Source organism: Durio zibethinus, chromosome 16, assembly GCF_047325235.1.
Source record: "Durio zibethinus cultivar Kanyao isolate XHJ-2024 chromosome 16, ASM4732523v1, whole genome shotgun sequence".
NCBI lineage: Eukaryota > Viridiplantae > Streptophyta > Magnoliopsida > Malvales > Malvaceae > Durio > Durio zibethinus.
The window spans coordinates 2,562,044-2,586,020 of record NC_143177.1 but is presented as its reverse complement, the minus strand read 5'-3'; the positions used below and the strand labels follow the sequence as shown (position 1 = coordinate 2,586,020).

At 27.9% G+C, this 23,977-nt stretch overlaps 1 protein-coding gene across 1 annotated transcript; it reads left to right on the top strand.

The window, feature by feature from the left end:
• Nucleotides 1–12,494: 12,494 nt before the first annotated feature.
• On the top strand, nt 12,495–19,045 carry LOC111291927 (quillaic acid 3-O-glycosyltransferase CSL1-like). The gene is made up of 8 exons (XM_022884061.2): nt 12,495–13,153; nt 15,150–15,263; nt 16,073–16,201; nt 16,287–16,499; nt 16,722–16,824; nt 17,337–17,515; nt 17,613–17,963; nt 18,376–19,045. The coding sequence occupies exons 1-8, from the start codon at nt 12,551–12,553 to the stop codon at nt 18,931–18,933; spliced, it is 2,250 nt and encodes a 749-aa protein (XP_022739796.1). The 5' UTR covers nt 12,495–12,550; the 3' UTR covers nt 18,934–19,045.
• The last annotated feature ends 4,932 nt before the right edge of the window (nt 19,046–23,977 follow it).

Sequence of the window (23,977 nt, the reverse complement as noted above, 5' to 3'; positions counted from 1 at the left end):
GTGGATCGTCAAGCTATCGTAACGATTTTGGGACCGCTAGACGTAAAGGAGTTTTAAAATTGAAATAAATGAATGAGTCACCACCAATCTTTATTAATGTATGATTGGCCACCCAAAAGTTTATCTTTTCAATAAAACTATAAAAGCGAGTTTAAAGTTTATCGAAAAGACAAATTTTGATCTATGAAAAATCAAGTTAGGTCCTGAAATCGGTAACATGTGGGGAAGGATTAGCACCCCCACAACGCCCATAACTTGGTACCATTTAATTATGCGCTATTTTCGGTGTTGGATAAAAATGGTTTCAATTTGAAATTTAACACTAATTCCTTTCATTTGGAAAAATAAAATTTTGCTAAAGCTCTTTATTTAGGAATATTGAGAAAATCTTAAAGTTAAAGAATTATTTTAAAATTCTCCAACATCTAGGAAGAATTTAAAATAACGTTTTTCGCTTAAAATTTAACACGATAATCCTTAAAATGAAATAACAATCTTTATAGAAAATAATTGTTAGTAACTCTCCAACATCTAAGCAAGTACCAAGAATTATTTCTTTCGAAATGTTATTTTTATTTTATTTTATAATATCACAAATTTTAAAAAAAAAATGTATTATTCTTTTTTATTATAAAATATTTTATCATTAAACAATAAATTAAAGATAGAATAATGCAAACAATTATCGATGATAACATGCTAACGTATGTATGCCAATGAATGTCATGTAAAAAAAAATGTAATTTAAAAGTTGGGTTTTTAAGTATAATAAGACCACCCTGACTCTCCAACATCTAGGCAGAGCTTAGGTGCGACTGTTTATATTTAAGAATCTAATTTACTATTATACCTTTTACTTATTAAACTTATTATTAATGCAAATTAAGAACTCGTGTGAAAAAACTTAACGAAGTAAAGTTTCCTAAACACCCCATCATCTAGGCGGCATTCGGTAACAAATTACTTCAAATGAGATTTTCACACATGTCTTTAGGACTTTCAGAATATTTTGAGTAAGGGCTTGAGTAGAGGTTTTAAAGGTTAGGGTTTTAAGATTTTGAAAATTCAGTTTTAGGATTTCGGGTTGAGTTTTGAGGGTTTTAGGGTATGGTTTTAAGGTTTAGAGGGACTTAAGGCTTGGATTTTAGGGTATGGAAGGTTTAAGATTTTGATTTTAGAGTTTGGAGATTTTAGGGTTTTGGTTTTAAAATATGGGGTTTGGGGTTTTGATTTAAGGGTTTGGATTTTAGGGATTTTGGGTTTTCGGGTTTGGATTTAAAGGTTATGAGGTTTTAAGGTTTTGAAATTTAAGAATTAGCGTTTAAAATTTCATTTTGTTAAGAAAAAATGAACATCACTAAAAATCCCCAACATCTAGGTAAATTTTCGGAGCAAGTTCGATTTTAGTGATTTTTGAAAATTAATTAAAAATTGCTTATATACATATTTTTTTATGAAAATTTATTAATAATAATTTTTCAACATTTAGGCAAAATTATTTTTAGGAATATGTTTTTATTCCCTCCAACATCTAGGCAAGAAAAATAAAAAAAATATTTTTTTATTATTATTATTTTTTTTAAGTTATAATTATTATTTTCTTAAGCATTTTTAATATATATTTTTAATTATTATCTTACTTGTTTTCATTTTTATTATTATTAAAATAATTAAATATTTATCCTAACAAACTTAAAAATTCATCATGCATAAATATAAAAAATATTCAAAATAAAAAAAAATAATATATATAAAAAAAATCAAAAAAAAATTTTTTTACTTAAATCGAACCGGTCAACGGTCTGGTCAATGACGGTTCGGTTGAATCGAAAGGGGTTCGCATTGGCATGCGGTTCGATTGAGCCGGCTAAGGAGCGATTCGGGCCGATCGAGGGAGCGGTTCGGTCTGGTCTAGTCAAATCGATTCAGATTTGCTGAGAAGCCAGGTTATCGGGTCTATTGCGCAGACCTCGGGTCGGGTCCGGGTCTATGCGTGGATCTTCCCCTGCTAAAACGATGTCGTTTTGAGCTGTTTAATTTTCTATATAAACCTCAAGAAAAAATTTTTGCTCATTTCTTCTTTTGCTAAAAAAAAAAAATCTCTTTGGTCTGAAAATGCTTTCTGGCTTCGACCGGAGTCCAATGCCATGCCATCTCGCCAACTGCCGTTAGGTCGCCATCGGTGATCGTCGATGATAAAAAAATTTCCAGAATTCACCAAAATGCCCTTCTCAACCCCCTGAGCTCGGATCTGCTATCTTTTTCGTGAAAAAAAGCCCCGATCAATGTAGATCGGGGTTTGAAGATTTTTGTTTCTTTTTTTTTTTGTAAACCAAAGATTGATCTGACTTTTTTGTTCTTGCAGAGAGCTTCGGCGTTGAGGTTTCTCCATACGGGGAGGACTGTGTTTGTCTTTTTGTTTTTGTTTTTTTATTTTTTTTGTGGTTGGTGTGGGTTCTACTTAGGGTTGTTGAAGGGAGAGGTTTGGCTTAGTGTTTGGGCTTGAAATGAGAGGGTGTTGAGGGTAGTATGTCTAGAGGTTTCGAATATCTGTTCGAAGGTTTTCGAGAGGAGGTGTCTGAGAGAGGCTGAAAGGGGAAACGTTGGGGGCTTTATAGGGCTGAAAATGGTGGTAGCCAATGGAGCATACGTCTGGCGAGGTATGGGTGTGATGGTAGGGTAAGGTTGATGGTTTTGAGCAGTTGGGGCAAGTAAGGTGCAGGGGCTCCAATGGGATTGGAGATGGTGGTGATAAGGTGGGTGGCAGTGGTGGCATGTAAGGCACCACTGCCATTTTAATTTTTTTCCTCTTTTTTTTTATCAGTTATCACTTTTATTTTTATTTTTTTATATTAATTAAATCAATATTATTATTATTATTATTATTATTATTAAACCAAAGATTGGAAATTGGTAGATTCGGACAAAATTCGATGTCTACACATACATCAATCATTATTGAAAGAAGCAAACTCATGTGTTTCATCATCATCATTATCATCATTATCATCATCAGTATCATCATCATCATCTTCTTCTTCTTGTCATTCTTAAGCTCAAATCACTTCTACTAAATCTATCTCTGCATATTTACTGGCAATAACAAGTGTAAAATTATTAAGTTCTTCTAAGATAGTAACTTTCATAAAATAGAAACTTCAATTTCTTGGAACACTATGATGGCAAATTATATACCACTATCATTACTAGCCAACAAGAGTATAGTTTCACACTTGGACCAAATGGATAAAAACTATCAACACATAATCATAATCGTACATTTCTCACTACAAGTGCAAATGATTCATGTTTGTGATTGAAATGTTTTCAAGCATCACCATCAGGATGTTGAAGCACACCATCATGACTTTGGTGACAAGCATTCCATTTCATATATTTAGCAGTTTTAGTTGGCATATAAAGTCTTTAAAGTCTCAAGATTAATAACATATAACGTAAGATTTTATAAGAAATTTTTTTTTTGTCTCACCATTAAACTTATGCCTTACATATTGAAGATGACCATAAACTAAACAATATGAAATTTCTTATAACCACGTCCCAATATTGTCATCTTTTTTCTTTTATTTTGTAGAAGTATTATGGTAATTTATCATCCATTGGCAACATATCCTTCACCATACTCAGTAGATTATCAAAATATGACTCACAATGTTAAACTCTGATTTACAATTTAAAACTTGGGACATAACAGAGAGGATTATGTGTTTCATATAGTTTGCCCACAACAGTTCATTCGCATCAATCAACAAAGAATAGAAGCTTGTTGCGTTTCCATTTGGCTCTTCTATGGATGGTTTTCTTGCCTTATTGGCATCCATACCCAATTATCTTGCCATGTCCACATTAAAATCAGGATACATAGCATCCATAACCATTCTACTATAGGAATTTTCTATTATCATTTCCTCTGTCGGTTTAAAGGTATCTCTGTTTATTGAAGAAGGTTGTCTTGCTTTTAACTTCCCATGTGAGACCCAACTCATACAACCTATTGTAAATCCCTTATAATAAAGGTGCTTATGCAAAGTATCTGCTTTCAAAAACCTTTTATTCTCACATTTGGCACAAAAACATCTAATCTTCCCATAACCAATAAAGTTTGGTTGAGAATAAGCATATCTAATAAATTCCTCTTTATAGAAGTTTTAAGTAATGTATCCATTAACATATAAACAAGAGTACCTTTAAAAGCAATCTTTTTTCATTATTAAACCTTAATTGAATTGAAATATGAGCAATTAAAGTCATATAAAGTGTTAAACATTTTTATTGATTGACTATATGAGCTATTATTGTTATACGAAATGAAATTATCTAAGTGATATAAGGTAATTATTGGTCTACTTTAACAAATAATCCATTAAGGGCACAAATGATCTTGCAAAATTCATTATACATACTACAAGACAACACATTCATGAAAAAATATTATCTGTTTTAGTGATAGAATTTTATCTTTAAGCTTGGCCTTCTTACTGGAATTCTATCGGTTTTGCAAAGATTTTCTCTAATCAAGACATTTCTACGTACAAAACTTATTCTACTCTCAAAGTAGTTGAAATAAAAAATTAAGCAAGTTAGTATGACAAAAATGAATAAAAAATAATATTTATTACAAAATATACATTCACCTAAACCCACTTTCATAACATATATTCACGAATAGATTATGAAAAAGAAGATTAAAATAGAATAATTTAATTTATTTATATTAAGTTTGATCAATACAATAAAACTATAATATTTCAATAATTAGTATTATATAAATTTCACTAAACTATTAAATATATAAATTATTTCAAAATGAATATAAATATTAATAATGTATAATTGCAAAATGAGATAGTTATTAGTAATATATAAATTATAACCTCACATCAATATAAATAATTTTAATTTCTATAATTATTATTAAAATCTAAAAAATATTAAATATAAAACATCTATACAAATATATATATATATATATTAATACACATCAAACCCAAATTAACCAACCCTAAATCTTACACATTTAAAAGTTAAAAACATATAACAAAACCCAACAAATGTCAACAAAACTTTCACAAATAAAAAATAAATAACTCAACAAATAAAATAAATTCCCTACCAATACTAAAAATAAATCCAAACAAAAATTAACAATACTCATCGTTAATACTTAACAAAAAATACAATAAAAATATATCATCAACAAATTTTAATAAACATAAAACCAACAAAACCTTAACAAATTGGTAATCAAAACCCAAATAAATTTCAACATATAATTAACTAACAAAAACTTAACACATTTAAAACTATAACCTAAACAAATTTCAACAAATTTATAACAAAAAATAAACCTTAAACTTAATAAAATAAATAAATAAACTCATTAAAAAAAACTAATCAGAGCTAGGGAATAAGGTCATGGCCGACTGGCGGCAAAGTGGTGGTAGGAAGAGAGAGAGTGGGAGAGATGAGGGGGAAGGAAGTAGGGATTAGGAAATTTGGGGGGAAAAGTAAGGGGGAGCAATGGTGGGGGGTTTCAAAATTTTAACTTTTAACGACGATTTTATCGAAACAAATTTTGTTGGTAATAAAAAAAATTATTGTTGGTTTTATTGATAGAATTGTTGTTGGTAATGTCAAAAAAATTTTTTTAATTTTTTAAAAATTGTTTTAATGATGGATTTTTTTGTCAATAAAACCGTTGGTAACTATTAGCGACATATATTTTCATTAGTAAATCCATCGATAAAATTGGTGGCAAGTCACGTTCGACTTTTAATGATGGATTATCTATGGATTTTATTCCATTAGTAAAATCCGTTGGTAATCCGTCAGTAATTAGTGATAGAAATTTTTTGTTGGTAATAAACATTTTTTTTTGCAATGTCAAATTTTAAAAAAAAAAAAAGAGTTACGTGCAATCACTTAATTGATGGCACGATTAGGGGTGCCATGTCTGATGCTATGTAATCAACCATATCAACATTTATTACCACATGTTAGTCTATAAGATAGTAAAATGCCACATGGTTGATGACTTGACAACCTAACAAAAATTTTTTTCTATCATATTTTCTTTCTCTTTTTTTGTCTATGATTTCTTTCTCCATTAATGTAAAGATTAAAAAAATCACTTTTTTTTTTAGAAATCAACATCGTACCATCATGTTAACCATTGCTTATCGATGTTGACAATCCAACGAAAGCCACCTCTGAACTCCTCTCAACGTCACGATCAACTTTCCAGTTTTAGTTTTCCTTGAAAATCTTAGATCTAACTTCAAAGCCAAATTTTGTCGCCACTCTTTCCAACATTCTTTAATGTCATTCATTGTAAGTAAAGCCTTCCACTTCTCTGTTGCAACTTCTCTACCTTCTTATCGGTTTGAAGAAAAATTTTTAGTGGGTGAAAAAGACGGAGCTTTGAGAAGGTTGGTTAAGGGAGAAAAAGTTGAAGCTATTTTGTATTGGTTTCGGGAGGCTTAATGTCATCTTTTTTGGTCACTATCGTTGATGTTGTCGCCATTAGAATGACTTTGGTTATGAGACGTGTCACATTTGTTTACAGTAAGGTCCAATGTAGAGATGTTTACCCAACTTGCAAGGTATTGCTTGTTTTAATTTGAAGATCTTACGATTTTGTCTCGTAAAGGTGTCTCAAAAGTTTGGGTTTAAGTCTCAACTTATATATATTATAACAGATCCTCAAAATATTTCGATATGGGGTTGAGGTGTCACAAACTTTTCTCATTAAAGTTTGATGTCCTTTTTAAACCCATCACAAAGTACACATAAAATCACATAACCACATAATCAGGATCAACCAAACGTTTAGATTCTGGAGGTGGCTTCCACCATGTAACACTTAATTTCTACAAGATTTTAAAGGTGGCTTCAATGTGTAGCACTTAACTCTCATTTGACTAATAATTGCTCTGATATCATTTATGAAGACTCATACCCAATCTGCGAGGTATTATTTGTTTTGATTCGAAGGTCTCACAGTTTTATTTCATAAAATATGCCTTACAAGTTTGAGTTTAAATTTCAACTTATATATCATAATAGATCCTCAAAACATATCGATATGGGATTGGAGTGTCATATACAAACGCTTCTTTTCCTATATATTCTTAGAAATCCCTTAAAAATCATTGATGGTCTCTCTTCCTATTTTACTTTTTCATTTTCCATCTAATATCTTATTTATCTAAATTTTTATCCAATATATTTTTTTTAATAAAAGAAAGTTTGAGTTTTAATATGAAATTTGGTTTTTTAGCAAATAAGATCACAAAACGGTTTCCATATCTATTCAGGCAACCATTAGTAATGTTGGATTCAAACTAATCAAAAACCAAAGATTGATGTTGTTTCATTCGAAGGGAAGACACTAGGAGAGTCATAATGTGATTTCTAAATTTTTTTAAAAAAATATTTTTATCGTTAGGTGTGCTACATGACAAATGACTTATAATAGTTGACTACCACATGACACATCTAATGAAATTATCAATTACGTGCAGTCACGTGATGAATGCAATAATATAATAACTTGTGTAAATGCCCTGCTTCATGGGATCAATATTTATATGACAACAATTAATTAGAGTAATATTATATTAAATAAAATATAATGATCATAATTAGCACTTGAAATTTAAATATACTATTTTTATAATTTGTATTTCTTCTATTTTTATTAACTCTTTATTATCTGCTTATTCTAGATTTTTTAGAAATTTTAAATATGAAATTTGCAACAATAAAAAAAGTTCAAAACTTTTTTATTGCTTCTTAATAATGAAAGTGTTACTTATTAAAAAAAATCAAATCTTTGCAATTTTTATTGATGTTATGAGTTTTTTTTTTTTTTTTAAAGTATTTTTTTATAGAAATTTTTTTTAATATTTAATGTGTCAATATTAATCACTAAACGACCAATGATGTTCTAAAATCTTCATGGATTCATTGGGTAAAATAATAAATTTATATTATTGACAGGTTATATAAGTATAGATTACGCGCTTTCTTCTCATTTTCTAGAATCTTTTTTTATTTAATTTTTATCTTATCTTAAGCAAAACAGACCATTTTGCTTTTATGCGAAACAAAAAAAGTCAAGTGTCCATTGTAGATCTTATTAGAAGACTATTTTTATTTACATATATATAGATTTTATATTAAAATTTAAATGACACATTCATTTGCGATAATGTGATGGATTATTTTCAATCTGAAAGCTTTTTTAATTGGATGAATTTAAAAATTAAATGAAATGCAAAAATAAAAAACAAAAAGAACAAAAATGGCGGGCTTTGATGATAAAATGTTTGTTTTTTTTTCATGAAAGTTGAAGGACACAGGGACAACATTTTGAGACGTGTGGGATCCAACTTTGAATTTTATCATGTTGCCTAACGTTATTAGCGAACAATGACCTGTGTGCCTAATTATTTCACAAACTTATATAAGTGAAAATATTTAATATTTGTTAAATGCAGAAAGGACAAGTAGTACCAAGATTTTTTTTATGACGACCTTAGATTTTACATCACATGTAATTATCCAAATGGGCAGCTGCCAACTGCAGCATCCAATGCTCCGCATATATATAATGACAAAGGAAAAAACAAAGTGTATATATACTTTATTTTTTCCTTTGTCATTCAGATGATAATATCGGATTCATTTGATTATTTTGGTTAATATATAATATTACAAATTTTTTAAAATTTTATTTATATTTGAATTTAATTTTTTAAAAATTAAATTGATTATAATCAAAATTTATAGATTCGTTCATTAGTTTTTGTAAATTAAATTTTTATTTATATATTATTTTAAAATATTTAAATAAATTTAAATATAAAATAATGATTTTATTTTATAAAAATTTATAATTTATAATTCGATTAGAATATTTTTAAATTTTTAATTTTTTTCAAAAACGTAATTAAATAAAACTAAAACATAAATTATCTAAATTTAAATAAATTAAATAAAAAAAATTAATCTGAAACCATTCGAACAGTACATTTTTTCCTCACCCCTTGTCACTTTATAATCTCTCTCTTTGCTTTTTTTTTTTTTTTCCAACTCACAGGGCTTGAAATTTACTGATAATTTGTGGTTTCAAATTATGGGTCAGAGTCAAACGAGAAACAATCAAACAAACAATAAAAAACTAGAATGGTGTACGGTTTTGCATGAGATTATTTAAAAAATTATAAAATTAAATTAAATAATTTAATAAATAACAATAATAATTAGTAAAAAATAATAGTATTAATAATAATAAAAAAATATTACATTAAAATATTATCTTTTAAAAATAATATAAACATTACATTAATACCCTTAGTGTCTTGGATAAAAGTGGCGCACTAGCCAACCCATATCTCAGCTGAGCTAACATCCAAAGCTTACCTTGGTAACGTATGGGCCACACCATTCCGAGCTTCGTTGACGAATTTTAAAAAAATTCTTAAAAATTTTGAAAAATTCAAAAAACTGAAATATACTAAAAAAATAAAAAAAATTTGTAAAAATAAAAAAAGCTTAAAATTTTAATAAAAATAAAAAAATTCATAAAATATATAAAAAATAAAATTGTAACATTCAAAAACAAATGAAAATTTTTCATAATTAAATTTTTTTTACAATTTTTATGTATTTTTAAAAAATTCTACATTTTATTATTTTCAAATTTTTAAGTTTTTGTGATTTTTTTAATTTTAGGAAAATTTATTTTTATTATAATTTTCATTTTTTAGATTTTTTATTAAATATTTGAGATTGTTTGAAAATTTTAAGTTTTGTATATTTTTAAAAATTTTAGTTTTTTAGTTTTTTTAATTTTTAAAAATATTTTAGAAATTTAATTTTAAAAAAAAAATTATAATTTTTTAAAATTTTTTTAAAAATTTCTTTTAATACTAACGTGATAATTGATAATATAAAATTAATTAAACATGTTGATATGTGTCAATATCTTTTTAAATATTTATGTTATATCAATAAATTGATTGACAATATTAATCTTATCCAATAAAATGGACAACAAAATAAAAATTAAAGTAAAAAACTAAAAATTTTATTTATTTAAGCATTAAATTATAAAATATATATAATATATGAGCTATTTTTATATTTATCCTTTTCAATTAGTATCAGAGAAAGTTCTCTGTTCTTGAGCTAAAGTTTATTATTTTTAATAATTTAAAAATTTTTATTAATCTTAATTTTTTATATTACTTTAATAAAAAATATGCAAACATTTATTGATTTATTATATATAATCATACATTCATATATGTTAAGGTACAACTAAATAAAAGTTTATATATATATATATTGTAATAGTTTTTCAAAGTAAAAACTTTTGTAAAATTTCAAAGAATTGTAAAAATTTTTTCTTTTTCATAAAAATTATTTTTTTAATTTATTTACTAAACAATGAAAATTTTACTACTCATTTTTGCTTGTTCGGTCAAAAAAGCAAAGTTCAATTTTAAATAATAAAGATTTTTATTATTGGTTTATTTTTTTTTTGTGTTAAAAATGTTGTTATCTACGCTTTTGGGTTCCTCACGCAATGTTAATACAATTTCTTTAAGGTTTACATTCTTTCTATGCTTTATTGTACTCTTAATTGTGATTGGATATTTAGAATCATTTCATTACTTTTAATAAAATTTTACTTTGGCTTATTAAAAAGAAAATAGTCAAAATTAATAATTGTTTATATGTTTATATTAATATATAAAAAATATATCATTTGATTAAATTGTAAAAGACATGTATATTGGCAAAATATTCTTAAATTATTAAATCTTATAAAACTAAACAAAAAATAAAACATCAAATAATAATAAAAATAATAATAATGATTGAACTACAAAACATAATTATTAATTTGCTCATAACCATTATCTTTTTATTGGTCCCTTTTTTTTTTTTTTTTACATATATACTTTAACATACATAGTTATTTTTTTTATTAGAACATAAACCAAATGTACAAATTGAGAATTATAAATAATTCAGATTTCTTGTATTTATGCATAGCAAATGTTCAATTTAACAAATATATATATATATGTATAAACATATGAACCAATTTGTTTTAGAATAAATCAAATTTAGATGCATATATCATATAATGCAAATAAAACCAAATAATGAGTTTGAAGCAACAAAGAAAGAGAGGAAATTAAAAAAAAAAAAAAGAAATATAATATTCTCCCTTTCAAATTTTTCATTTTCCATCCAATAACTTATTTATCTAAATTTTTATTCAATATATTTTTTTAATAAAAGAAAGTTTGAGTTTTAATATGAAGATTTATTTTTTATTAAATAAGATCACAAAATAGTTTCCATAGCTATTGAGGCAACCAACAGCGGTGTTGGATTTAAACTAAAACCAAAGATTGATGTTGTTTCATTCGGAGGGTAGGCACTTGGAGGTCATGTGATTTTTTTAATTTTTTAAAAAATATTTTTACTACTAAGTGTGCTACATGACAAATAACATATAACAATTGACTACAATTGGCACATCTAATAAAATTATCAATCACGTGCGGTCACGTGTTAAATACAATAATATAATAACTAGTGTAAATGTCTTGTTTTCTGGGATCTATATTTATATAACAATAATTAATTACAGTAATACAATATAAATAAAATATAATGATTATAATTAACACTTGAAATTTAAATATATTTTTTTTATAATTTGTATTATTATATTTTTTATTATCTCTTTATTATCTATTTATTCTAGATTTTTTAAAATATTTTAAATATGAAATTTGTTGCATTAAAAAAAAAGTTCAAAAATTTTTTTACTGCTTATGAAAGTTCAGGATAAACGGCGGCATTGTGAGACGCAAGGAATCCAACTTTGAATTTGCGCCTAAACATAATTATTGAACAATGACGTGTCTGGTCATCAGCTGCTTGCTTAGTGACTAAACGAACTTTAAGAAGACGTAAGATTGAGGTTTGATCTCAATCTCTCTCTTTCTCGGGCTTTACCTCTTGAAACAGAAAAAAAAAAATAATGACGTGTCTGACTAATTATTTCACAAAACTTATGTAAATGAAAATATTTGTTAAATGCAGGAAAGGACAAGTAAATACCAAGATTTTGATGACCTTAGCTTTTACATCACATGTAATCCACATGGCCAACTGGCAACCACCAGACTCCAATGTCGGTATATAAATTATTTTTTTTACTTTGTTTTTTCCTTTTATCGTTAGTATGATAATATCTGGTTTCGATTTAATTAATATATAGTATTATAGATTTTTAAAATTTTAATTTTAATTTGAATTAATTTTTTTTTAAAATTTAATTTTATGGATTTTTATAAATTAACTATTTTTTATTTTTATTTTGTACATTATTTTAAATATTTAACCCCAATTATTATTATAGAGCTGGCTCGAGCCAGCAACTGGCAGAAAGCTCTCTGTTCTTGAGCTAAAGTAAATCAAGCGCAGCAAGCAAGAAGCCATGGATAAGTCTCTTCCTCTCCATCTCTGCCATGTCAACAACTTCTCCATAATCATCAATAGGTCATATGCAATCCTCCACTCGATAGCTATCGCTTTCTTGATATACTACAGGGTTTCTTTCCTTTCCCAGGAAACCAAAAACAGAACCATACCCACACTTCCATGGCTTCTAATCTTTACCTCCGAGTTGCTGCTCTCTTTAGCCTGGCTCCTAAAACAGGCTTATCGTTGGCGTCCTGTTTCTCGGACTGTGTTTCCAGAAAGGTTGCCAGGCGATGATAAACTCCCAGCCATTGATGTGTTTATTTGCACTGCGGATCCAAACAAGGAGCCGACTGTGGAGGTCATGAACACTGTGATATCAGCTATGGCGCTAGATTATCCACCGGAAAAGCTTCATGTTTATCTTTCTGACGATGGTGGTTCCGATGTAACTTTGCTTGGGGCGAAGGAGGCTTGGAACTTTGCAAGGTCGTGGCTTCCATTTTGTAGGAGATATAGTATCAAGACAAGCTGCCCTGAGGCTTATTTTTCAGGACCCAAAGATGACCATGGTGACTTCCAGTGTTCTGAGTTCAAGGCAGAGTGGCAAAAGATTGAGGTAATTAACTTGATGAAAATACAAAAAATCCCCCTGCTCTATGGAAATGACATTAACCATTTTTGTTATTTGAAATCCTCATCCCGTTAATTTGTTTTAATGTATTTAAATATTAAAAATTTAAAAATATTTGTTTTTGAAGAATCTAAAATTTTAAATTTACTAATTTTATTCCTTATTATACAAGAATTAGTCAAACAATTAGTATTATGTCATATACATAAATCATATTTTTCCATGTTCTCTCTCTAGTATTTTTAATCAAACTTTTCTTTTTTGGATTGAACTCATATTTTAGTTACCTCTTAATTTTTAATTTGGTTCAACTATTAAAAATTAAAAATTTAATCTAATTAAAACTTAAATACTTTCGTAATAAAAGAAAAAAAATCTCCTTTTAGTAATTGAAAATAAGTTTATATTAAATATATTATTAGTATATAAATTTTATAAATTGTTAATAAATAAACATAAAGTTTTATAAATCCTTAAAATAAAAACACAAGAATTTTTTTTAAAAATATTCATTAATAAAGTGACATAAATTATATAAAATTCATACTAACAATAAATCAAATATAAATAAAAAAAATTCTTATGAAAAAAATAGAAAATCTACGTTTTTTTTTCTCAGATTAAAGGAGAAAAATAAGGAACCAAATAAAGAGTTTGGATTCAGTGCGACGGCATGACTGTGCTGGATCCATGGTTTAAAACCCATGATGAAGTCCGAAGTCTTTTACTTTCCTCGAGACTATGCTAAGCCATACTCTCTTTCCTTTAAGGCAATGCTAATGTCATGGTCGTGAAGTGAAGCTAAAAATTTCTTATCAATTATGTACTAAAATTAATCATAAGATCTAAAGGTTTACATATTTTTCTTTTTATAAGGTATCTTTTGTAAGATCAAACTATAAGATCAAGAAGATCAAAGCGAATAATATCTTATAAAGGTGTGAATTGTAGCATGTAGATTAATCTGAAACATCATATGAGTGTATGTCTGGGTACTGGAGTCGCACGAGCTTAGAGCTTAAATCTCAATACGTGACAAGTGATATCAAAGTCAGCTCTGAAGATAATAACGATGTGCCATCGAGGACGGTAGCTTTCGTTGGAGTAAGGGAAAATGTTATGGTTCTGAAGTGAAGTAAGGAATCCCACATTAGCTGTAGACTAGAGTTAGCAATAGAATATAAGGGTTCACACATTAGTATCAAAGTCAGCTCTAATGATACTAGTGATGTGCCACCAAGGACGGTGGGCTTTCATTAGAGTGAATGAGGATGTCATGGTCCTAAAGTGAAACTAGAAATCCCACATCGACTGTGGAGTAGAGTTAGCAATAGGATATAAAGGTTCACAAATTAATATCAGAGCCAACTTTGAGGATACTAGTGATGTGTCACCGATGATGGTGGGACTCCATTGGAGTGAGGAAGGATGTTATGATCCTAAAGTGAAGCCAAAAATCTGGACTAGAGTTAGCAATAGGATATAAGGGTTCACACATTTTCTTCCTTGTGAGGTGCTTTTTATAGGACAAAATCGTGAGACCAAGAGGACCAGAGTGAACAATACCTCACAAGAGTGTAAATCGTGATAGATAAGCTAATCTGAAACGTCGGATGAGTGCATGTTCAAATCTTGAAGCCGCATGAGCTTGAAACTTAAGTCTCCGTTCTACTAACACCATTCTTAAATAGTGAAGATGTAATTAAACTTCAAAAGATTAATTAAAAGATGACATTAATAATGTCCAACAATAATAGTATAAACACAAAAGTTTTATACTAACAAAAAGTAAGAAGTCGAACAATTTACATTGTAATTATTACCTTAGTATTGAAGTCTGAATCCAAAAGTATATGAGATGATAAATGTCATGTTTACATTGTAATTATTACCTTTGACTAGAACGTTTCAATTTGGGCCGATGTCATGTTTCACATATAGTTAAACATAATAAATAATAAATGTGAATTTTCTTTTTCAGGAGAAATATGAGATGTTCAAGGAACGGGTAAAGAGAGTTCGAGAAGAACATTGTAATGTAGCGGAAGCAGCTGCTGCCACTACCAAAAGTCGTGATCACCCAGCTGTTATTGAGGTATCTACACACCCACAGGTGTCTTTATTTTAATTAGTTATCGACTCCATGCTATACATGTTTTCTTTTACAAATTCAAAGGATTCACGTAACCAATTTATTAACGATTAAATTTAATTTGATTAGTTTTTGAATTAATTAAATAATTATTCAAATTTATTATTCAAATTTAAAATTTAAATTTAAAATTTATTATTTGTAAGAAATTAAATAAATTATTCAACAAAATATTTAAATTCAAAAGTATTAAATTAAATTCTAAAAATTTATAAAATGAAATGATTCATTTCATATATTTTAATTTTATATTTGGATATTAAGAAAGAATTAATTAAAAATAAAAAATTTTCACAATTATTTTTAATAATCAACACAAATTAATCGATGATTGATCATTAATCAAATTAAATTGATTTGATATATTAATTTAATTAAAACCAAAATGTGAAGAGAGTTCATATTTATATGTATATAATGAAAATAATATTATTCACATTACTTTTTATACCAAATATTCCTCCATATTTTTGTAATCAATGCGTTGTTTTTTTTTTTTTTTTTTAATTTGTTGAGAATAAAGCATATTAAATGAAAAAACTATTTTTTTAAAATAAAATTTTAAAACTTTAATTGCTCATGACTATAAGCTCATTAAAACCCACTTATTAATAAGTTTTTACAGATACATTTTAAAACTTTAATTGGTCATGTCTATAAACTTTAATTGGATACCAATTATTTTTTTTCACATTTCTTTTATTTGAAAAAAAAAAGAAAAGAAATTCAAACTTTATATTATATGTTTGTAGGTTATTCAAGACTATTCCAATGAGGAATTGCAAGAAGATAAAGTTAAAATGCCTCTCCTTGTTTATGTTTCTCGTGAGAAAAGGCCTTCTCATCATCATAATTTCAAGGCTGGAGCCCTCAACGTCCTTGTATGGCACTTGTCTCTTGTTAATGTTTTGTACATTTGTATTTTCTGCTAACAAATGGAGTTGTATTACTGCCATTGGCATGCAGCTTAGGGTTTCGGCGATGATGAGCAATTCCCCTTATATTCTGGTGCTTGATTGTGACATGTACTGCAATGACCCAACTTCAGCTAGGCAAGCGATGTGTTATCATTTTGATCCTGAGATGTCTCCTTCACTAGCATTTGTACAATTCCCTCAAACATTTCGGAACATTAGTGAAGACGATATCTACGACAGCCAAATTCGATTTGTATTCAAGGTAGATAACTGAAATCTTCTACAGGGTCAATTTGGTATTAGCGATTTCATAAAAAATATTTAACAAATATAAGATTTACATTTCATTATTTATAATATTTCATTATTTATAAACTTTTATCATTGTCCTGGATTACAACGTCTTTTATATATATATATATATATATATATATATCGACTGTTGATACTGAACTTTTATTTTATTTTTTTTCCTCGACTTTAGATACACTGGCACGGTTTAGATGGGCTAAGAGGACCAGTTTTGTCCGGTACAAACTTTTATATAAAGAGGGAGGCATTATTGGGCAGTTTTAGTACGCAAGAAGGTTAGTTCATTTGTTGGTACTGAACTAGTTGTAGCATTGATTATCCAATTATAAAATTTGCACTCCTTAATTTCGGGATTTTTTTTTTAATTTTAATCTGCCATTAAATTCTCTATTCAATCCTTCAATTCTTGAAACCCCGTAAGTTTATATTTTTTTACTATAATTTATTGATAAAATGTTTAATTCCTAATTGCAATGATAAAATTTCAAATCATGATATATTCAAGTAGTAAGATGAATCCTTTATATCAAGAGTTCTATACAAGAAATTAATTTAATTTCAAGATATTTAGATTTGATTTGCTTAATGTTGAAACTCTATTCATTTTCATTTGATTGATCTTTTCAAAAAAATTTTTTTTTTTCAAATTTTGCTTAAAAAAAGGAAATAATCAAAGGATCAATCATAAGGAATCTTAATTTCAAGCTGAAATCAAAATCCAAAAGAGATTTCTTGGAATCTAATTAACTGGAAAATAATTAATGTTTTAGTATGTGGGAAATAACAGGTACAGACCTTAGAGCACTTAAGAGATCGTTTGGTCCATCCAACGAGTTCATTAAAGCCCTTGGTCAAGATTACAAGCCTACTTTCATCCATGATGGGGAATCGTCAAGCATGTTGCTGGAAGAGGCCAAAGTTTTAGCCTCTTGCTCCTACGAAAGTCAGACAACATGGGGTACAAAGGCAAGTACATCAACAACAACAAATAAAAAATAATAAAATTAATATTGTTTCAGATTCTCATAGGTATAATTAACGTCGATCGATTTCGTATCTGCAGGTGGGTTTTATGTATTTTTGTGTTTTGGAAGATTACTTCACAGGATTTGTTTTACACCGCAAGGGCTGGAAATCTGTCTATCTTAGTCCGCCAAGGCCACAATTCTTGGGAACTTCTACCACAAATTTCAATGACCTATTGATTCAGTGGACTAGATGGTCATCTGGATTGGTTGAAGTTGCTATCTCTAGGTTTTGCCCTCCCATTTATGCACCTCTAAGGATGTCTTTGCTTCAGACCATGTGCTATGCAGAGCTTGCATTTTTGCCTCTTCTTGCTTGCCTGCCTCTTTGGGGCTTTGCTCTTATCCCTCAACTCTGTCTATTGAACGGCATTCCTTTGTATCCAGAGGTAAAGTGAGAAAAACTGAAAGGGTATTTAATTTTTTTTAAATGATAAGTAACTCTTTTCTTGCTTGTTTTGAGATTAAAATCAAATTTTTACCTATACCAAGACTTAACATTAAGTTTTATAAAAATAAATAAAATTTGTTATTATACTTTAATTTCATTTAATTTTGTCATTAAACATTTAATTTTATTGATTTTTGGACAGACAACAAAGAATTAGAATAATATTTCATAAAATATAATTATTCTGTTAACGAATGCTCCGAATTTCTATAAATTTGTTATTATTTTTTTTTCGTCCACAAACAGAAAAAATAAATCAAAATTCAATATTGATCAATAGTATAACGGTAAATTTAACTTTAATCTCATTTGTTTTCAATTAGTATTAATCTTTACCCTTCGTCTCACAGGTTTCTGATCCGAATTTCAGCATATTTTTGTTCATTTCCGTATCTTCTCTTTCAAAAAGTTTATACGAGGTTCTCATTACCGGTGGACAAATTCGGACATGGAAAAATGAATGGAGGATATGGATGATAAAAGCAGTTACAAGTTTTTCCTATGGAAGCTTGGATGGTATTTTGCAAAAGCTTGGCATGAGGGCAGCTAGTTTCTTGCCTACCAATAAAGTTACCGATTATGAACAATTTAAGCTATATGAGATGGGTGTATTTGATTTCCGGGCGGCAACCATGTTTCTTGCGCCATTGGTTACAATAATTCAAGTGAACATTGCATCAATTGTTGGAGGTGTTGTTAGAATTATGGTTATGGAGGATAATGAAGATCAGTGGAAAAATATGATTGGACAAATCTTTCTCTCATTTTACATATTAATCACGAATTATGCTGTCATTGAAGGGATGATAATCAGAAAGGACAAGGCCAGTATTCCATTATCTGTTACTTTGTTGTCTGCTGTATTTTCAGTGATTATCTTGTCACTCGGATCTTCCATTCTGTGTTAAAATTATGGCATTATTAGGAAGAAAACTGCATTGCTGCTTTCTGTAAGTTCAATTATTGAAGGGATGATGTTGTTCTTCTTCATCACTCAATTTATATATTGTTGTAGTTTCAGTACTGATGTTTTTGTCAACTGACCCTTGTTGAGAATTTAATATAAACTGAATCTTTAATTGCATACGTTTCAAATTCCTGGTTTATGATCTTTTCATACATTTTTATCATGCCACAACTGAAACATTTGGAGGAAATTCTATCAACGGGTGATCATCCATGAACAGAGGATTTGGATGATGAAATCTACTATATCTTTACACCAATGGAGGATTGAACGCTATTTTGAAGTACTGTTTTGGCTTGGGAGAAGCTAACTTCGTGCCCACAAATGAGTTGCAGATGATGAACGAGTAACGTTCTATCAAAAGAGGATACTCAACTTCCAAGCATCAACCGTTTTTCTTGCCTCACAGGTTACATTAGTCACCTTGAACATGATTTCGTTTTCCGGAGGGCTTGGGTTTTTGAAACCGCTAGACGTTTAAAATTTTAAAATCGAAAAAAATAGGAAGGAATTGCCACCAATATTTTTAGGGTATGATTGGCTACCCAAATGTTTATCTTTTCAATAAAATTATAAAAATATGTTTAAAGTTTATCAAAAAGATAATTTTTTATCTATGAAAAAAAAATTGGGTTCAAAACTTGGTTATGTGTGGGGAAAGAATAGCACCCTCATAATGCCCATAAATTAGTATCAATTAATTATGCATAACATTGGGTGTTAGATGAAATGATTTCAATTTGAAATTTAATAATAATTTTTTTTAAAAAAAAAAGAAAGCAATTTTATTAAAGTTTTTTATTTAGGAATATCAAAGAAATCTTTAAGTTAAAGAATTATTTTAAAATTTTTCAACATCTAGGTAAAATTTAAAATAACTCTTTTTCATCTAAGATTTATTATAACATTCATTAAAATGAAAATAACATTCTTTGTAGAAGATAATTGTTAGTGACTCTCTAACATCTAGGTAGGATACCAAGAATTATTTCATTTGGAATGTTATTTTTGTTTTATTTTATAATTTCACATTTTCAAACTACATTTTTAAAAAAATTATGTGAAAAAAAACTAATGATAATATAATTAGCTAGCAAACAATAATTAAATGTGCAAACATACGAAACAAGTATAAACAATAATGGATAGATGCATGTATGCCAATGGATGTTATGCAAGGTGATAAAATACAATTTTGAAGTTGGAATTAAATATAATGAGATCACCTTGACTCCTTAACATCTACGTAGAGTTTAGGTGTTACTATTTATATTTAAAATCTCATTTTTTATTTCATTTTATTCTATCCTATTATTATTATTATTATTATTATTATTATTATTATTATTATGGGTTAAGGACTTGTGTGAAAAACTTAACGAAATAAAATTTTCTAAATACTTCATCTTCTAAGTGGTATTCTGGAACAAATTACTTCACGTAAAATTTTCATACCTATCATTAGAATTTAGGGATGTTTTTTCCGTATGGGTTTAGGTCAAGGTTTTAGGGTTTGAATTTTTTGAATGATGATTCGAGGTTGTGAGTCAAATTTAATAATTGGGTTAAATTTAGGGCCTTGAAGGATTTTTGATATTTAGGGTCTCGTTTGAGGGTTTCGAGATTTTAGGATTTTGATTTTATGATTTTGAGGTTTCAGGATTTATAGTTTTAGGGTTTTGAGTTTTGAAGGTTAGGGTTCTGAAAAGTTTTAAGGGTTTTAGAGTTTGGAGGGTTTTAATGTTATAAGGGTTTAAGAGTTTGGATTTTAGGTTTTAAAGATTTTAGAGTTTTTAATTTTAGGGTTTAAAAGTTTTAGGGTTTTGAGATTTTTAAGGTTTTGATGGTTTTAGGGTTTAAAATTTTGGGGTTTAGAGTTTTAGGATTTCAAAAATTAGGGTTTTAGGTTCTGGAGTTTCGAGTTTTAAGTATTTAAGGCTTTGAGATTTAAAAAACAAATATCTCTAAAAATCTTCAACATTTAAGCAGACTTTCGAGATAAGTTTAATTTTTATGATTTCTAAAAATTAGTTAAAATTTTTTATATATTTCTTTTTCAATAAAGATTTATTATTATCATTATTTATAACTTATTTGTTTTTATTCTTATTATTTAATAATTCCTCAACATCTAGGTAGAATTGTTTAATATTAATTTTTTAAAAGATGATTTTTATTCCCTTTATCATCTAGGCATGGAAAAAATATTTTTTATTATTTTATTTTCATTATCAATTTTTATATATATTATTTTATTATTTTATTTATTTTTTGGATTATTTATTATTTTTATTTATTTTTTGGCTATTATTCTCCTTTGTTTTTCAAATTTAAAAATATCAAAAGTTTTAGAATCATTTTCATTGTCATTATTATTATTATTATTATTATTATTATCTTGTTATTTTTTTTTTATTTTATAAGGTTTATTTTAATTTTTAATGAAATTTAAAATTAACAAAATTTAAAATTTTATTTTTCAGTATTTATTGATATTTTTTTATTATAAATCTTTTGTTTGTTATTTTTTTTTATCATTATTGTATTCATTTTAACATGTTTTAAATTATAAATTAAATTACCAAAAATATCACCAAAAATAAAAAATGGAATAAATAAATAAATAAACAAAAATTAAAAAATACCAAATTTTCTTCGGTCAACAAGTCAATATCGATCAACAATAGTAAACACTAGATGATTTAGTGGTGGTCCAAAACTAGTTCAGTTAGATTGGTCAGCAGGGAAACGGATCATGAGTTAAACGTGCGGACTGTGGATCAAATCTAGGCTTACATACAGATCTTTTCTAGCTTAAATTGACGTCGTTTGATTTTTTTTTAAACCACTATAAATATCAACCCCTTTTTTGTACTTCATTTCACTCTCCTTTAAAAAAATTTTTTTTCCTCTTCTCTTTGCAAAAGAAACTAGCAGCCTTTATAAACCTAAAATTTGATTACCAGCACCAATGCTGGTTGTTGATCACCACCGCCGACCAGTCCCCTTTGAAGCCCAAATTTTGCCCACAGCTAGACCTAGTGATTTTTATATTCATATAATGTAAAATACTAAAATTCGTGTATTCGTACCATATTTTATACGAAAGTTGCATATCATAATTCGTGTCAATATAAAAATATAAAATTTTTTTATTTTGTTAAAACCATATATAATTATTGTAACAATTTTAAGCTGTGTTACCTTTGTATTTTATTTTTGTATTATAATTGTGTCATATTACCATATCATGTTTTAAATTGGTAAGTCTACCCTTTTCACCCTTTTTTTACGGATTCAGGCCATATTTTTCACAAATCAACCTTTAGAGTTCTAGATTTGAACTTGGAACCCAAAATTTCAAATTGTCATTTAGCCTTTGGCCACCGTTTGATAGGCCTGAAATTGCAGTATGCTAATCCTTTGTCTTTGATCTCTAGCTTCAATAGTTAGAATCATCCCAAAATCACTGCCATTCACGCCATGCCACATCACTATTCATAGGTGCATGCTACCTTTCACTGTCGCTCTTATCTTTGTATTTATTATTTATTAATTTTACTTTTATTTTTTATGAAATTGACTTTTTTTTTTTGTTTTTGTTTCAGTATCGCTCATTCTCTCAGTTATTGGTTTGGTACTTCTTTACCATTGTCAGCTCTTCCATTTTTTTTTTAATAAACAAATCTGACTTTGGTTTTTTTTTTGGCATGTTAACACTGGGTGCTAGGTTCCTCACCAATCCGATGAAGAATGTAGTTCGTTATGTTGTAGTTTTTTGTTTTATGATTTTTTTGCTTTGATGTTGGTGGTTTGTGGGTTTTGTTTTACTGATCGGGTTAAGGGCTGTAAGGTGTTGGTTTTTAATCAAAGGTTGAAGATAGTCCATAGAGGTGATGGTATAGGTGTGCATGTGAAGGCTAGGCTAGGTGAAGGTTAGGTTTTAGTATCTTGTTCTATAGGGGGCTGATGAAGGGCTGGCTTGGTATAAATGTTTGAGGTAGTGTTATTGGGCAAGGACCAGGCGGTTTGGGGAAGGCTGGTGCTTGGGTACTAAAACTTGGAGCTTTTTTTGGAACTAGCAAGAGTGTAGGCTGGTAAGGTTTTTAGTGTTTAAGAGGGGCTGATAAAAGGAGATGTTGAGACTGGGGCTAGAATGGTGAGGTATGGCTGTGAACAAGTAGTGGCAGGGTATAGTTGGGTAATTAATGCAGGTGAGTGGTGTTGTGCATGGCACCACTGTCCTTTTTTTTATTAATTAAATATTTTATTTAATATTATTTTATTTTAATAAAAATAAACTAAATCCAAAATCGATGCCTATTACAAAGAAATTGGATAAAATTTGGTGTCTACAGCTATTCTTCTTTATACATTGCTGAAAACCAATAGTAGGATAAAAACAAAGTCAACAATTTTGTCTAAAATTAAATTTTTATTTTTTTATTTTTTTATTTTTTAATTTTTTTGTAAAAAGCATGTGACATTGGAGATGATATGAATTAAGGTGGGTTGAAAAATATAAAGATCAAAATTGAATTGTGAGTTCAAAAATAAAGATGACCCAATTTGAATTATGAGTCAGGAATAAAATTGTCTGAGACTGAATCACAAGTTGAAAAATGAAAAAGATCGGGTTGAATCACGAGTTAGAGAATAAAGATGATCGAGACTAAACCACAAGTTAGGAGATGAAAATGATCGGGATTAAACTACAAGTTGTGAGATGAAAATAATCAAGACTAAGCCATAAGTCAAAAAATAAAAGACAACTAAGATTGAACTACAAGTTGAAGGATAACAATGACTAGGACTGAGTGACAAATTGAGAAATAAATGATGATCGGGATTGAACTGTAAGTCAAAAAATAGAGATGATTGGGACTAAACTACAAGTTAAAAAATAAAGATGACTGAGACTGAGCTACAAGTCAAAAAATAAAGATGATCGGTACTGAATGACAAATCAGAGAACAAATATGACT

Coding starts and splice junctions, on each gene's coding strand:
- LOC111291927 (XM_022884061.2), top strand. CDS start 12,551: ATGGATAAGTCTCTTCCTCTCCATCTCTGCCATGTCAACAACTTCTCC. Junction 13,154..15,149: donor CAGAGTGGCAAAAGATTGAG/GTAATTAACTTG, acceptor TTTCTTTTTCAG/GAGAAATATGAGATGTTCAA. Junction 16,500..16,721: donor AAATTCGATTTGTATTCAAG/GTAGATAACTGA, acceptor CCTCGACTTTAG/ATACACTGGCACGGTTTAGA.